The sequence below is a fragment of the Lontra canadensis genome, unplaced genomic scaffold, assembly GCF_010015895.1.
Source record: "Lontra canadensis isolate GAN:19392208 unplaced genomic scaffold, GSC_riverotter_1.0 scaffold112, whole genome shotgun sequence".
Classification (NCBI taxonomy): domain Eukaryota; kingdom Metazoa; phylum Chordata; class Mammalia; order Carnivora; family Mustelidae; genus Lontra; species Lontra canadensis.
This window is the reverse complement of record NW_022631106.1, coordinates 1,105,960-1,121,412: the sequence shown is the minus strand read 5'-3', so window position 1 is coordinate 1,121,412 and position 15,453 is coordinate 1,105,960. Positions and strand designations below refer to the sequence as shown.

The 15,453-nt window shown below is 54.5% G+C and overlaps 1 protein-coding gene across 3 annotated transcripts in view; it reads right to left on the bottom strand.

The window, feature by feature from the left end:
- TTC7A (tetratricopeptide repeat domain 7A) overlaps nucleotides 1-15,453 on the bottom strand; it is a 114,465-nt gene that overhangs the window by 71,196 nt on the left and 27,816 nt on the right. For all 3 annotated transcript variants that reach the window (XM_032840300.1, XM_032840302.1, XM_032840303.1), the window contains 2 exons: nucleotides 12,848-12,978; nucleotides 10,108-10,223 (listed from right to left, as the gene is read on the bottom strand). In XM_032840300.1, the coding sequence (XP_032696191.1) occupies nucleotides 10,108-10,223; nucleotides 12,848-12,978 (247 nt within the window). The remainder of the gene's footprint in view (nucleotides 1-10,107; nucleotides 10,224-12,847; nucleotides 12,979-15,453) is intronic.

Here is a 15,453-nt window from a genome sequence, read left to right as displayed (position 1 = left end):
GCTGATGGGTCTGCCCCTCGCCTCTCACCTATCTTGACTCCTTCCACTCAGGTCCTTTTTGAACAACCCACCATATCACCTATGTCAACTCTTGGCACAGACTCTCCCTACTGCCTTAAACAGCCATTCTGCACTCAATCTCAGAAAGCCTTTCCAATAACACTTCCTCCTTGCAGCCTTCCCAGACCCCTCCCCACACTCTCACCCCTCTGGCCTGCGTCCCTCTTGCACCGTTAATTCCTCTTTCAAAGCATGACCTTGTGTGGTCATTTTCCACTTACGGGCTAACCCATCGTGCACTGTGCACTCAGAGGGCACAGTGTCTTGCTGTGCCCTCACAGGACTCCTGTCTTGCTCCCAAAGCTCAGCACCAGCACAGCTACTGGTACACAGGTGCTCAGCAAATATTTGGGCCCTGCCCTTCTCCTTTGCTCTGGAAGTTCCCTGGATCACAGCCCACAGCAGAGAGCAGAGGCCGCCAGGTCAGGAATTTCAGAAATGGAAGATCACAGAGAAGTGAAAAGCCAAAGGTGGCAGCCAGGAAAGCTCTAGGTGCCCCTCCTCCATCTTTCACGCACAGAAGAGATTCCTGGGAGCTTTGGGGTCTGGAGCCATGAAAGGACAAACAGGCAGACCAAGTCCCTGCCTTCTGGGAACTTCTGGTTTCAGAGAAGAAAGCAAAGATGTGCCAACTACCAACGTTATAAATACAGACCCTCATCGCAGGGCTGAGGATGGAGACAAAGACCCCAGGGACAGAGTCAGAGTCACAGTGACTTTCCCAGTCTGTCCAGAGCTTTGGGAGAACCAGGAGGGCTCACAGGCCAGGGAACCATAAGTGCCCTGGGTGACAATTCAAGTTTGGGTGCTGCGGCACAAAGTAGCCTGAGGAAGGGGTCACCTCTGTGGGCTGTACACGGTGTCTTCCTCCAACAAACCAGGCCTTCAGGGTGGACAACGTCTCCCAGACTTGTCATCTGCACACCATGGTCACAAGTTCTGCCCCCAGCTGCACACCACCAATGGTCTTACTTAGCCAACACTTTTCCTTACATCTTCTTTTTTCACAGACGTATCTTAATCAAGAGCGAGTTTTTTTCTTTTTTTGCCAGTAGAGATTAAATACAGAAGTACTTACAAAAGGTCAGTCTTTGTATCACTCAAAACCACCTCGTGTATCACCAGCGGTACAGTTTGAGACACAAAAGATTGGACCACAGGTTCTCCAAGTGTGGTCCTTGGACTAGCAGCATCGGCATCCTGGAAACTTAATAACAATGCTAACTCTGACATACACAGACACCCCCCACTCCAGACCCGCTGGATCAGAAGCTCTGGGGTGAGCCCAGCAATCTGGGTTCTATCAAGCTTTCAGGGGGTTACCGTGGACATTCAGTTTTGAAAACCACCAGTATGGTTGATGCTCCGTGTCTTCCAGTACTCCTGTGCTAAGAAGCCAGTTTCCAGAAGGGACCCCCTGACACAGAAACTCCAGCTTTTCAGCCAAATCCTAAATCTGCAATCCTGAGAAAGGGTAGCAGCCACTTGGAGTCCTTGTCTCCCTGCCCACACAGGAAGAGGATTCCTCACTGGCTCATAGTGCTGTCAGGAAGGCGAACGTGTGTGCAGCCCAAACACACCTGGGCATGTGGGACAGGCACCCTACATAGTAGTATTTTCCTTTCCCCTTTTACTTTAGGTCCTAAAGATCTTCTTAAACTGTGTTTTAGTTTGCCACATTATTTTGCCTGGAAGTCCAGGAGTGAATGAGTAGAGGGCAGAGAACCTGAGGGGCCTGAGGGGATCTCCCAGCCTTGTGTCCACCTGTCTCCTCCCACAAGCCCCGCCCCCACAGGGGACACACACACACACACACACACACAGGACTTCCCTGGGAGACACACCACACGCAGGGATAGACTGCAAGTCCCCAGGAGCCCAAGCAGGAGGAGCCTGTAGCAGAGGCCCTCCAGTCCCACTGAGGTCTCTGCCTTAGAAAGGAATCCAGAGGGCACCTGGGAGGCTCAGGTGGCTGAGCGACTGCCTCCAGCTCAGATCACGATCCCGGAGTCCCGAGATCATGTCCTGCATCAGGCTCCCGGCTCCGAGGGGAGTGTGCTTCTCCCTCTGACCTTCTCCCCTTTCATGCTCTCTCTCTCTCTCTCTCTCTCTCTCTCAATAAATAAATAAGTAAATAAATAAGAAAAGAACTGAGAGTTGGACAGCTGGCCAGAGGTCAGGCCAGCTGAGGGCACAGCCCAGCACCAGCCGCCATCAGGAAAGAGCAACAAGACAGACTTCATGGGCTTCCAGAAAAGAGAAGAAATGGCTGGCTCTGGGAAGTCTGCAGGGGAGTGATGCCCTGGCAGCTGGGCCAATGGCCACAGGCTGGGCCAAGGGGCTGGGCCCTGGGACTGCCCCAGAGCCTTAGGGCCCAGAGACAGCCCATGGCTCCCGGGACCTGTGGGTGATTTTCCACTCTGTGGGCTCCCTGCCAGCTTCCTCCCTGGCAGCCCAACTTAGGCTGCTACCAGGAGCCCAGAGCCAAGAGGGACTATGGTCTCTTTCTCCCACTCCACCTCAAGGACTGTCCTCTCTCTGCCTTTAGTCTCCGCATCATCAGCATGAGGAGAGGGCAACCAGACCACGCACTGACATCGCCTACGGGGTGCAGAGAAATGCAGATGCCCAGGGACTATGCCTCCCCCGATACACACACATACACACAATGAAGGATTCAGAACTGCATTTTCACAAGATCCCCTGTCCCAAAAGTTGTGTAATTTTACTATTTCCAAATCCGTAAGGGATTCTGGCATCTAAATCAGCTCCCAGAAATCCTTTCGCAAAGCAAGTAATCACCCTCAGGCATCTTTTGGGTAAATCCCAATTTTTATGGAATGCCCATAAAGAGAAAAACCAACAGAGAGGCTCCGGTGGCCAAGGCTGTATGGGGAGAGATTTGGGGTTCCTGCTGGCCCTGATCTCTTCTGAGATGTCGGGAACACCCCTTTGCCTCAGTTTATGCCTCCAGGGAATGGGAAATCAGGCGGGGTTTCTCCCACCAGCCTGAGCGAAAGCTCCCAATGCCAGGTAGAGCTGGGGCTCTGCCCAGCCCCATGAGAGGGCGGCTTGAAAGATCTCTTTGTTTTTGGTCTCTCATGCTGACCTTTCAGAGCAGAGCTGCCACTTTTAACAATATCCAAACAGGGCCTCAGACCAACCCTGGCCCAGAATGAGGCTGCATGTGGAGAAGCCAGGAAGCCATCGATCCCCCAACTCAAGTCAAGCCTGGCTGGCCGGGAACAGAGAGACAGAGATGTGCAGGCAGGGATGGGTCATCAAGAAGCCTCCAGGTGGGAGATGCAAGGAGATGACAAGCCCCTCGCAACCCCCTCGTCAGCAGCAGGCAGTGGGCAAATTTTCTGAAGTAGTCTGTCTACTCAGTCTTCACAGCTTCCAATGAGGCTGGTAAGGCAGGCTTTGTTCTCCCAGCGACCAGCACAATGCTTGGCACACAGGAGGCACTCAAGAAATCACTGTGGAATAAATAAACTCCCATTTTCCAAAGGGAAAATGAGAGCCTGGCAGACACTGGCCTTTCCAGGCCATTGCTTATCCAAGGAGAGAGGCGGGCTTATCACAGGCACCAAGGCTTCAGACTTCTCTCCCTTTAAACTAAAGAGATTCCCGAGAAAGACAATGCTTGTCTTTTGACCTGGCAGGGTTATACTTTTCCTTTCCTGGCTGTGTGAACTCTAGGGCTCCTGAAATTCAGCTAAGTGACTCATCTTTCCAAAGTACCTACTGCGTACCCAGTGTCTGGCTGGTCATCAGCCCTGTTGACAAGAGACATTCAACGAACACTCGTGGAATGAATACAGAGATAGAATGAGGAAACAAATAGCTCGTTCATGGCCCCGCAGGTTTAAGGAACTCACAGTCTGTTAAATCAGACACGCTCCTGATTTATTCAGAGCTTAGCAAAGTGTTTTGCATCCAGTAGGTCCTCAACAAATATTGTTTTGTTTTGCTTTTTGGTCTGGTTTGATCTGACACAGAGAAGAAAAAACTGCGTGAAGTTTACGGCTGAATGGAATCTAAAGAGCCACTGGGGCAGGGAACCCCAGCCAGAAGCCCCCATTTCAGGGCTGGCACTAATGGCATAGAAGAGGTTTCTGGTCAGGGACCCAGAAGAGGACAGCCAGTTGGCAGATCCCAATAGCAGGAGGGTTGAATAAAGAGACAAAGTCAGGTGAAGTTCAAATACTTAGCAGGCTGTTCACTCCTGCCACGCACCCATAGCATCAGTTTCAAAAACTAAAGCTCTCCTCTTTGCCCCAAGTCCCAGAAAAAGCCAGAAAAACGCTTCCCTTGCAGGGCACTAAGGACATCCGGGCAAAGAGATCTTTCCTGCCCAGCGAGGCGCAGGACCGGTAGTGAGTACTAACAATAAATACAGGCTGTGCTTTAAGAGAGCCTGGGAGAGTGTGTCCTCTTCAGTGGGCCTCAGAGGTCTCCCTGTGCCCCAAAGAGTGACACAGGTCACTAGGAGGCTCTCCGGGGCTTCCATGTTGGATTCTGGCCCCTGAATCCCCCTTAGTGAAGTCTGTCTCCTGCCTTTCCCAGCACTGCAGACAGTGGGGGGCTGCTACAAGGCAAAAATCGCAAAACCCAAAATAGGAGCTGATGAACGCACCCCTCACAGGGTGGGGTGGGGGCAGACGCACAGGAGGCGGGGCCTTCTAAGCCCCTCCCCCACAGCCATCTGCAGCCCAGGCAGCTTTCACTGCCTCTCAGCTAAGCATCTCACTGGCAAGGTGAAGCGTGTGGCAGTTGCACACCCACACACACGCACACATACCCACACCCCTCAGCGAGGGAGAGAGCTTTTATAAGGCTGAACACTCTGCCAAGCCCCAGGAAACTCCCTCAGAAAGCACACACACACTCCCTTCCTATTGTTTGGTTTTGGTACAGTGAGCACATATTGCTTTAGTAATTAAAAAAAAAAAAAAATTTTTTTTAACGTGAACGAAACATCCAGCCCACCTGGTTCAATACACATGGCTCAGGGTCCCTCTCAGCCCAGAGCCAAGAAGAGGCTCTGCAGGTCTAGGCAGAAGGAAGGGGAAAACCATGCCAAAGAGCATGGCCCCTTGCCCACTCTGAGGGAAGAAGCCTGTGGCTTATGTTCTCGTTTTGGGGAGCTGCCCAGAGGCTAGGGTCCTAGTGAGGTCAGGGCCCCAGACAGGGACAGTCGACCTTCCTGCTACTGCACTGTCCTGGGCTTCCCTCATGTCTCACCCCTGGAGCTGCTTCATGCAGAGGAGAACCAAACCTCCCCCATAGCTCGGGCTCTGGGCCCCGCCCCATTGTCCGCAGCCACCAGAACACATTAGAAAGGTGCCCTCTCCTGGCAGCTGGCGCCTGAGGAACTACCTGGAACAAAGCTCCGATCAGAGTCCACGGCTGCCCTCTGGTGGCAGTGAGGGGAATTGAACTGAGGGTCTCAGATCCCTGCCCTCTGGAAGGGGCCTCTCTCAATTCATAACTGTCCTTTCAGGTCCCGTACTTTCAGTTCCAGGTCAGTTAGGAACCCTGTCATCAGCTACAGGGCAAGTGACAGGAATGAACAATGGATCAATAGGGCAAGGCCTCTAGAGAAAAATGAGTGTCCCTCAAACCTACTAAGTCCAGAGGCGCCTGGGTAGCTCAGTTGGTTAAAACCTCTGCCTTCAGCTCAGGTTATGATCCCAGGGTACTGGGATTGAGCCCCACATCAAGCTCTCTGCTCAGCAGGGAGCCTGCTTCCTCTTCTCTCTCTGCCTGCCTCTCTGCTTACTTGTGATCTCTGCCTGTCAAATAAATAAATAAAATCTTTACAACAACAGCAAAATAAAACAAACAAACAAACAAAAAACCCTACTAAGTCTAAAATACTTAGGCCCAGGTTTAACCACAGCCCAGAATAAAAGAGCTTTGGAGGTCGAGCAATGCCTGCACTCCCGTTCTGTACAGTGGAGAACACCGCACCCTCTAAATCCTGTCATATCCTCACATGGAAGGACGAGGCTGGACTCTGGGAGCAGGCACTGCTTGTGGCCATCTGTCCTCAGGAGTGGAGCACCCCCAGTCCACCCAGGGCCCACATGGAAATGGGCCCCAGCTCTGGGATTCTGCCCAGAAGCAGGTCCCACCACCTTCCCTTGCTCCTCAGGCCCCAAGGGAAGTCTTCTAACACTGAGAAGCTCCTGGTCCCCAAGAGCCCACCGTATCCCAGCAGCACCCCCACCTCCCTGCCTCCCTTCCCTCTCTAGTATCCAGCAATGTCTGATGGCTATAACTGGCTGCTTGACTGTCTGCTCTGTGCTGGGATGGAAGGTCCCTAAGGAGGGGAGCTCGTCTTGTTCCCAGCTTCAACCCCCATGAGTCAGGTGGGGTGCCTGGGGCACGGCACGGTGGGTTCTCAGAGGCTACCTGTGAAATGAACGCTTGGGCTGTTCTCTGGTATTTGTTCCTTAGTCCCTCCCCCTTACTGGGCTACGACCTCTCTTTATGTGGGCAAGGGTTTTACCACCTTCCTAAACACCCTAAGAACCCCAGGTGAAGTAGGGGGGATTTAACCAATAGGAAATGACTCTGAAGCCCTTAAAAGGCTTTTCAGAGCTGCCCTGGAGGAGAAGACACAAAGTCAGTCATGGGAGTCCCACTGTAGCCCTGAACCTCTGTTTCTCACACCTCAGGCTAAGGCAGTGGTTCTCAGCTGGGGGTGATTTCACCCTCTACCACCCGAGACATTTATCAACGTCTGGCCACATTTTTGGTTGTCACACTTGGGGCAGGAAGAGCTGGCAGCTAGTGGGCGGAGGCCAGGGATGTTGCTAAAGCCTGCGACGTCCTGGTAACTGGCTCACGATGTGAACAGGTCAGTACCTGAGAAACCTGGATTGAGGTGCCCTTTTTTTTAAACTTCCTAACAATAACAAATATATATATAAAACCATTGGAACTGGTGATTCATCTAGGAAGATAGAACTCTGACCTGAAGACCATAATGAGTAATTACGAGAGCCCACACCACTGTGGCGGGTGGTAGGCAAGGCCCGGGACTGTGGGGGCACAGACCTCGCTCAACTCCAGGCTTGCTGGCTCTGGGCAAGTTATTCCCCCTCTCCTTTCTTCAGGAAGCGGGGACATTAGTAGTTCTTCATGGGACTCTGCCTGGCAGGCAGTAAGTATTCAAGAAGCATTAGCTACTGTTAAGAGAAAAGGGGGAAAGAAATTATTTAAAGTCCAGCCGGGCACAAGGGGCCACAACCCTGGCTTTAAAAATATCTTTCACATTCCCGGGCCACCTCTGGGCTAGACGTGGGCACAGGAAACAGACGAAGGGGCTGCAGTGGTTGACCACACGTCCTGGGGAGTGCTGCTCAGCGCTCAAGCTTTCAAATGTTTGGGCTGTTTGCTTGGAAAGAAATGATTCAGTTTCCATTGCTCTTTATTTGGGAGGCACAGGGGGGCGGTGGGAGGGGAGAAGAGTCAGCGTCCTGTCTTTCAGAATGAAAATCTGTGCTTCAAAAGGAAGGAGGAAGCAGGGTGGTGAGCAGAGCAACAGGACCAAAACAGTAACTGGGACTACTAGGGCTCTCCTAGAGGGGTGAGGGTTGGTTAAATCTCTGTCCGCCGCTGGCGGAGCCACACACACACACACACACAGCCAGAGTGGGCAGAACACAGACAGGGAGGAAGAGGCCCACTCGGGAGGGGTGGGACCAGCTTCGGGAAGAGGAGCCACCCACTGTGAATGGTGACTCAGGGTCCCAGAGGAGCGGAGAGAGCCCTGAGTCAGCGTAGCCACCATCAGTCCAACCACCACCAGGGCCCTGTCCTTCCCCCACACACCCCCACCCCACCCCACTGGAAACTCCACGGGTTTCGAGGCTACTCAGAACCAAAACTGGATCCCAGTGGGTGAGGCAGGGCAAGTTACTGTACCTTGTTGAGGCTCTGTCCCCTCTCGAGTGACCTGGGGTTACCAGACTCCCTTCACAGGACACTGTCCCCTCTAAGCACATGCACACAGCGGGTGCTTGATAACTGCCCTCCTTCCCCTACCCAGCCCCCTGGCCGGCTGTCCTTGACAGTCACCTTAACCTTGAAACACCTGCAGCAAGTGTAGTTTGGGGAAGGGGAGCAGGCAGCCCTGAGGGAACTGCAGGGGAGAGGGGGTTCACAGCAACACCCCCTGCGGTTTAAGCGCAGTACTCAAGGTGCTGTTCATTCCTGCCTCTCCTTGGACCCTCATGCCCGCCCCAGATACAGGACAAACAGAAGCCTCCTGCTTGAGGAAGCGGAGCCAGGGGTGGGAGGGTAGAAGAGGAACCCTCCCAGGGTTGCTGGGTGGTCTCACGGTCCTGGGGCCAGCCTTGGTGACCTCCAGATGCCAGGGCACCCTGCTTCAAACTGGAAGCAGAGGCCACACTTACCAAGCCCAGAGCACACTTGGAGCAAAGGCACAGGCAGGAGCACAGGAGGCAGAGCCCCCCCGCGGCAGGAGCAGGGGAACATTACCCCCCCCCCCCGTTTCTTGCTGCGGGCAAAGCAGCCTCACGGGCAGGAGCGCAGGGGGGTCCTGCATGCGTAATCCTGGCTCTGCCCAGGACAGGCCACTTACATTCTCTGTGCCTCTCCTCCCCCCAACCCCCCCACCCCGCCCCGCAGAACGGGGACGCAACAACAGCCCCTAACAGAGGGCTGCCAGGAGGACCAAACACACACGAGGCGAAGTGCCAGCAAAGGCCTCCCACAGATCAGCATGGATGGCACAATGAATACGTGTTAAACGCCAGACTGAAGGGCACACGGGATTTCCAAAGACCGACTCCTAGGGGGTACCACACAGAGGAGCACCTCTACCCTGCACGCCTACAGGAGGCCTTGGGAGGGACGGCCTCTTAAACACACAGCAGGCATCACTCAGCACACATTTCTGTAAAGGGCCGGGGAGTCCGCATTTCAGGATCTGCTATCCACCCCACTCTGGGTGAGACACAGTATGTCAACGGCACTGTGGCTGTGTGCCAATAAAACTTTACTGGCAAACACGGGCAGCAGCAGACAATGCTGCAAAGGTTCTACCGAAGGAGCATCTCGTCACATCTTCCCTCACCACCGAGAGCAGCACCTGCAGACCCAAGGGTGCCCCCCACCACCAGGGCAGGGGCGGGGGGGACCAGGGGCAGGAGCAGGGGCTGCCTGCAGCTAGGGGAAGGAGCCAAGCGGCAGCTGCCTGGGGAGCAAAAACAGGAACCAGCCCACCAGACCGCTGTGTCTCCGAAACTGAAGCTTAGCAACCAAAATAGGAAAGAAGAGCACACACGGTGGAAGTGGAACGGGGGCAGCGTGCTTCCCGGGGTCCCGGCATGTCCTCCGGTCCTGCACCTTCCCAGCCACAGGGTGGGCTGAGGAGCCCAGGGCTCTGGGCCAGCCCCATCCTCAGAGGACAAGCCGCCTGGGCTCTCTGGGCCTCCTGGTCCACGTGTCCCAAACAGGGACACCACTGCCTCCCTGGCCTGACGCTAGAAACACTGAAACAACAAACACAAAAGGTGTCCAAGCCTGGGCCAGCAGCTTACCCAGCTGTGGCCTGCCACGAACAATACTACAAATAAATGGTAACAATGCCTCCGACTTTCCAAGCAGCTGAGATGGATCCGGAGCTCTGGGAGGTATTCTCACCTGGGAGCTGGGTGACAGCCTGTCCTGGTGGGGATCCTTCCACCCTGTTTTTACCACTCAGAAGACAAGGAATCAAGCAGTATCCCCTTATCTAACAGTGAGGGGAGAATGGAGACAGAGAAGGGGCGTACAGGCCTCCTCCAGGCCAGGGGTCCAGCTGGGGCAGGACTGTCCCCCTCCCCAGGTGTGTACCTCTGCCTACCTCAGCCTGACAATATGGGAACACACCAGCCCCCACTAATCCTCTGGAGAGAGCACACACCACACACACCCAGATCAGAGAGGCCTGATGTAACATGATGAGTGTCAGAAGCATCCTGGCCCCGAGAGAAACGTCCAGGTCCCACTCAGCTGCCAGCGACCTACCCCTTCTTCAGGTTTGTTACATAAGCACTCTGGAGGGCAGCTTCCAGGAAGTAGGTGAGCTCATAGTCGACTGGGTGAGAGCCTTTCAGATGCCGTGACGTGGTGTTACTTGTGATCTGGGAAGGGAACACAGAGAGAGCCACTGTCTCGGAGTTCTCCGTCAGAGGGGCTGGGGTGAAAGCCCTGGCGGATACGGTGGCCCCATCACCAGACCACGTCCCTAGACACCTCAGAGGCATGCCCTGTGCCGTTCTCAGACCAAACCCAACCTAACTGGCCTTCGTTTAACATACGTCTGAAACATGCTCTCCTCATCCAAATGCTGATGCCCACAATAGCCCTGCAAAGCTGGTTTTCTCTGCATTTCATAGATGTGGAAACTGAGGCTCAGAATGTGGCTGAGGTCACAAAGCCAGCGCACACCTAGACCTCGAACTTCAGTCTGGCCACTTACAGGCTCAGGCTATTTCTACAACTTCTTGGTTTACTCATTCAACAAACCCTTGAAGGCCTACCATACACCAGGCACTGACCCTACCATGTAGCCATGGAATGTCAGAATAGCCCAACGGCAAAGACCCCAGGTTCCAGGAAAACCTGAGCAGCAGTTGCGTTATTAACTGAATAGTCCTCAAGCCTCAGCTCTAAGAGGGTCACCCAGTCCCATAGAGATAGGCCTGCCTGCCCCTTGTTACCTCCCTTCCCTGATCCAAGAAACAAGTCAATGAGCCATCCACCTTACCTTTAAGAGAGCTTCTTTAGTTCCTTGGAGCTTGGAGCTGGGTGTTAGGAGGGACACACAGCATTTCTGAGAATGCACTGGGTTCACGGCCTGCCGTCCCCCGACCCGAGATAAGTAGCTCCCAAGGCCCATTTGTTTGCCCACTGCCACAGGGCCCTGATTTCAGCCCTGCACACCATTACAGCCCATCATCGCAACTCCCGACTGAATTCCACGGCCGTTTTCTCCAAACCATATGCAATTCCAGTAGGAAGGGCTCCTAAAACGCTGCTGTCTAGCCGGCATCCATGTGACCTTGACAGAGGTCAACTCAAGCACGCCAAGCCTCCCAGCCAACTTCTTCCAGGGAATGCCGCTAGAGTGCTCCCCGTGTACCCCAGTCACTTCTCCCTTCCTCCTAAAATCCAACCCAGCAAAGGGATGCTAGGGTAGTGACACTCAACAGGGGTGTGACTTTACCCTCCAGGGACACTTGGCATATCTGGAGACATTTTTGGTGACCACCCCGTTTTGGCTGTTGTCATCTGTAGAGGCCGGGGATGCTGCCGAACATTTTATAACACCCTGGGCAGCCCCATATGGCAAAGACTGGTCTGGTCCCCATGTCGAGAATGCTGGGGCTGAGAAAGCCCGCTGTGGGGGAATTCAGCCTGGCCCAAGGATGACTCCTCCACAAGGGCCTGTCACAAGACAGGTGCTGGGTTGACATTCTGGCACCTGCCAAAGCAGGTGAGGGTCAAATGTCTCCGGGCTCTGCCTCTCAGCTCCCGAGCACCTCCTCCTTCAGGACACCAACCCTGGACCCCACTAGCCTGCCTTCTAGCCCCTATTAACCATCTACTGAACAGAATGCCTGGGCACCACCCCCGAATTCTCCCCGACAAGAGATCAGAGCCACACTCCCAGGGTTCCAGTCCTGCCAAAGCCCCTTAGCAACTATCTGAACTCCAGGAAGCTGCTGAACCCTTCCCCAAGTCTGAGTTTCTCACTCGGGGAAACAGGAACAACAGGGCCCCTCCCAGCCAGGGGTGTGAGGGCTGAATTCGAGAATGACTGTGGACCGCCCAACACAAAAGCAGGAACTCGGGGACCATTTGCAGTATTTTTGTGAAACAGAGCTGTCTATCCTCCTCCCTTTAAACAAAGAGCTCCCCAGAAGGGAAGAACCAGGGTCACATCACATCATACTGCCCACACCACAAGTGCTCCCAAAAGGGGGAGTGGGGACAAGGGGAGGCTGACAACTCCCAGACCCCCGCTGACTGGCTTCTGCTGGTCTCTGAAAGGCTCCAACCATGGGCTGCAAGGCCTCCCCATCCCGAGGGGATCGAGCAGGGAGCTTCCCGCCACCTGAGGGCAGGGAAGGACGCCTGATTGCAAGGACCAGGCCACCGCACCTGTACTGTGGTGAGCAAAGGGTTTCATCTCTCTAAACCTCATCCACTTGGGACGCCCAGGGGACTCCGTCAGTTAAGCGTCTGCCTTTAGCTCAGGTCATGATCCCAGGGTCCTGGGATCGAGTCCCGCATCGGGTTCCTTGCTCAGTGGGGAATCTGCTTCTCCCTCTGCTCTCTGCCTGTGCTCTCTCTTGCTATCTCTGTCTCCCTGTCAGATAAATTAAAAATCTTAAAAAAAAAAAAAACAAACTTCATCTACTAGATGGGGATAAACACAATACCTACTTCACAGAGCTGTGGTGAGGGTTATGTAAGTTTAACAGGTGCAGATAGGCTGTCACATTTGGGTGTCCGAGTCAAGCTTGCCAAGGAGGCTCTGGGCCCCCTGGTGCAGGCTCATTTAGTCAATCTATTTCCTGGAGGCGATGGAATAGGTCTACCGTGATGAGCTTTCCAACCACTGAGGCGGAGGGGCACCAGAGTGGGAGAAGGTGCCTTTCTCCAAGGCGCACAAGGGCCAGCCATGAGCTTAGTGTGGGGCCTGCTGTGACAGGCGCTCCATGGAGGCAGCCAGAAGCAGAACACGGTGGTCCCAGCTCACCTTCTCCAACTCCTGCAGGAACACCTGAGCAATCCAGGAGGCTCTCTCGAAGCAGGTGATCACCTCCTCTTCCCTCTCGGTCAGGCGGTGGCGGGAAGCTATGGAGTTGGGCAGGCGTTCCAGGGAGAGGCCTGCGGGAGGAGGACGGCACCTCAGACCTGCCCTGCCCCGCCCCCCCACCCGCCCCCCCACCCCAGGCCCTGCCCACGGGCCCTGTCCACGGGCCCGAGGGTGAGCTCACCCCCAGAAACCCAGGCTCAGGAGCAGCCAGTGGGGGGCAAGGTCCACGGCAGGGAAGGAGGAGGCTAAAGCGGTGGTACGGGCAGTGGCTGGGGTCAAGCTGCGGGCTGTCAGCGGGCACCCCCAAACCCGGCACAGGGAACCACACCATGGCACCCCCATGTGCAACTGCTGCCTACCCTTCCAGGCCGGCTCCTGCAGGAACCACTCCTGACCCTCCTCCCAAGGCGCTGGACAGAGACACCCACTGCCCTGCACTCAGCATCTCTATGCTGCACTGCGGGCGCTGACACCCAGCTCTTCTCCCCACGCTGTCCCCGCTCCCCCGCCCCCTGAAAGCAAATCATGAGCCTTTCTGCACCACCACTGCGGTCCCTAGTATCTGCACACGACAGAAGCTGGAGCAGGGCCGCACTGCACAGTGGCACTGTGGCACCCTTCCACAGAACCAGTTTCGACCTCGCCTAAGTTACCCATGCGCGGGTCGGCCTGCGGGAAGCGGACAGCCGCTGCCTTTGCCCTCCAGGAACCCACTCCATTCTCCGGCCCCAACACCTCGCCTTCCCCGTGAGGGGCCCTCCTGCAGCATCTGAGTGCAAGGACCCCACTCCAGCTCCCGGGCAGAGCCATCACCAGGGCCACAGGGACTGGCTAAGGATGAGCACGGGGCCCCGGAAGTGTACTCTTTCCACTGGGGCTGGGAAGCTGGGAGGAGGTTAGCCTGTGACTGTTAGGGAAAACCTGCCTTAAAATAAGGCTACATAACGTGAATACAGTTCACGTGACTGAGCCGTACACTGGCACATGCTTACAAAGTTTTGTTATTTATTGTTTTTTACCACAATTAATTTTTTAAAATAAAATAAAGTAAAATCATTGCTCTAAAGCAAAAACAAAAACAAAAACAAAAACAAAAACAAAAAAAAACAACACTCCCCCAAACAAGAACAACATGCACCAAAGAAAGGGTCAAAAACCAAGAAGCCACTATTATGCTCTTTAGCAGGGAGCGCCATAAAGGAAAACAACTATATTTGCATCTGTTTTGGATTCTTTTAAGGCCAGGAAAAGACTGAATAAGTTCATAGTCATGGAAAAAAAAAAATCTAGAGTCAAGATGAGACCAGACTGAAGAGGGCAGATCCCTAACGACATTGCCTGAGTACCTGTCCGAGGCTCTACCCCCTGAAACGTCCCAGCACTCGAACCCTTAACACCCCACCCCGTTTTGGGTCAAGTCAGTCTCAGCTGTGTTTCCGTCACATGTGACTCACGCACAGCCCTGACTAGAGAGTGCTATCCTGGACTGCTGCTTCCTTACGGGCAGAAGCCTGCTCTCTCACCTTCGTGTCCCCCGAAGTACTCACACACAACAGGTGGAATAGTACTCAGGAGGAACCCACTGGAGGGGCTGTAGGGATAGAACCCCAGCTCTCTCCTGCCCCATGCCCCAACAGCCAACTGATGACGGTGCCCTCGACACTTCCCTTCCCCTTCTCTGCCTCCCTCATTTCAGGCTTTACCTCCCGAGTGGATGGCCACAGCAGCCTCCCTGCCTCCAGTTTGTTTTAACACATCCTGCGCCCTGCTCCCAGGGCGATGCTTCCAGAACTCCACCACTTCAACCTTCAGGGTCCCCAGTGCTACAGGGTGATTGATGTCCAGACTCCTGGTGCTCCACACCAGCCCCACCAGGATTCCATCCCTGTCACTGGGCCATCCTTGACACTCACCATGTGCTACAGGCTGAATGTTTGTGCCCTGGCCCCCAGTCCCTATGTGGAAAATTTAGTGTCCAAGGTCATGGGTATGAGAGGCAGGGGTCTGTCTGTGGGAGGTGATGAAAGGGATTTGTAGCCTTATTAAAAAGACCCCAGAGAGCGGCCTCACCCCTTCCGCCATGTGATGAGAGCAAGAAGTCAGCGGCCTGCAACCCAAAAGAGGGTCCTCCCCATAACCCAAGCACGCTGGTGCCCTGATCTCAGACTTCCAGCCTCCAGAGCTGTGAGAAATGAACATGTGTTGTGTTTGAGCCTCCTAGTCTGCATTCTGTTAGAGTAGCCCGAACTATGACACCACAGCCGCCGCAGACACACCCAACCTCCTGTTTCCGACTGCTGACCTTGTTCAAGGTTGTTCCTCCTGCCTGGAATGCATCCCCCACCCCTGCACATAAACCCCCAAGACCACCCCAAATTACTACTTACCTTCTGCCGCTCCTAATATACCCTGGTATGACCAACCATTCCCTCCTGGGGCCCCGGTCTTCGCCTGACACACTCCTGTCCCACCATTTCTTATGCTTATTTCTTCGCATGCACGCCCAGACTGCATGCTTTTCAAGGCACAACCGTCTCACACTCATC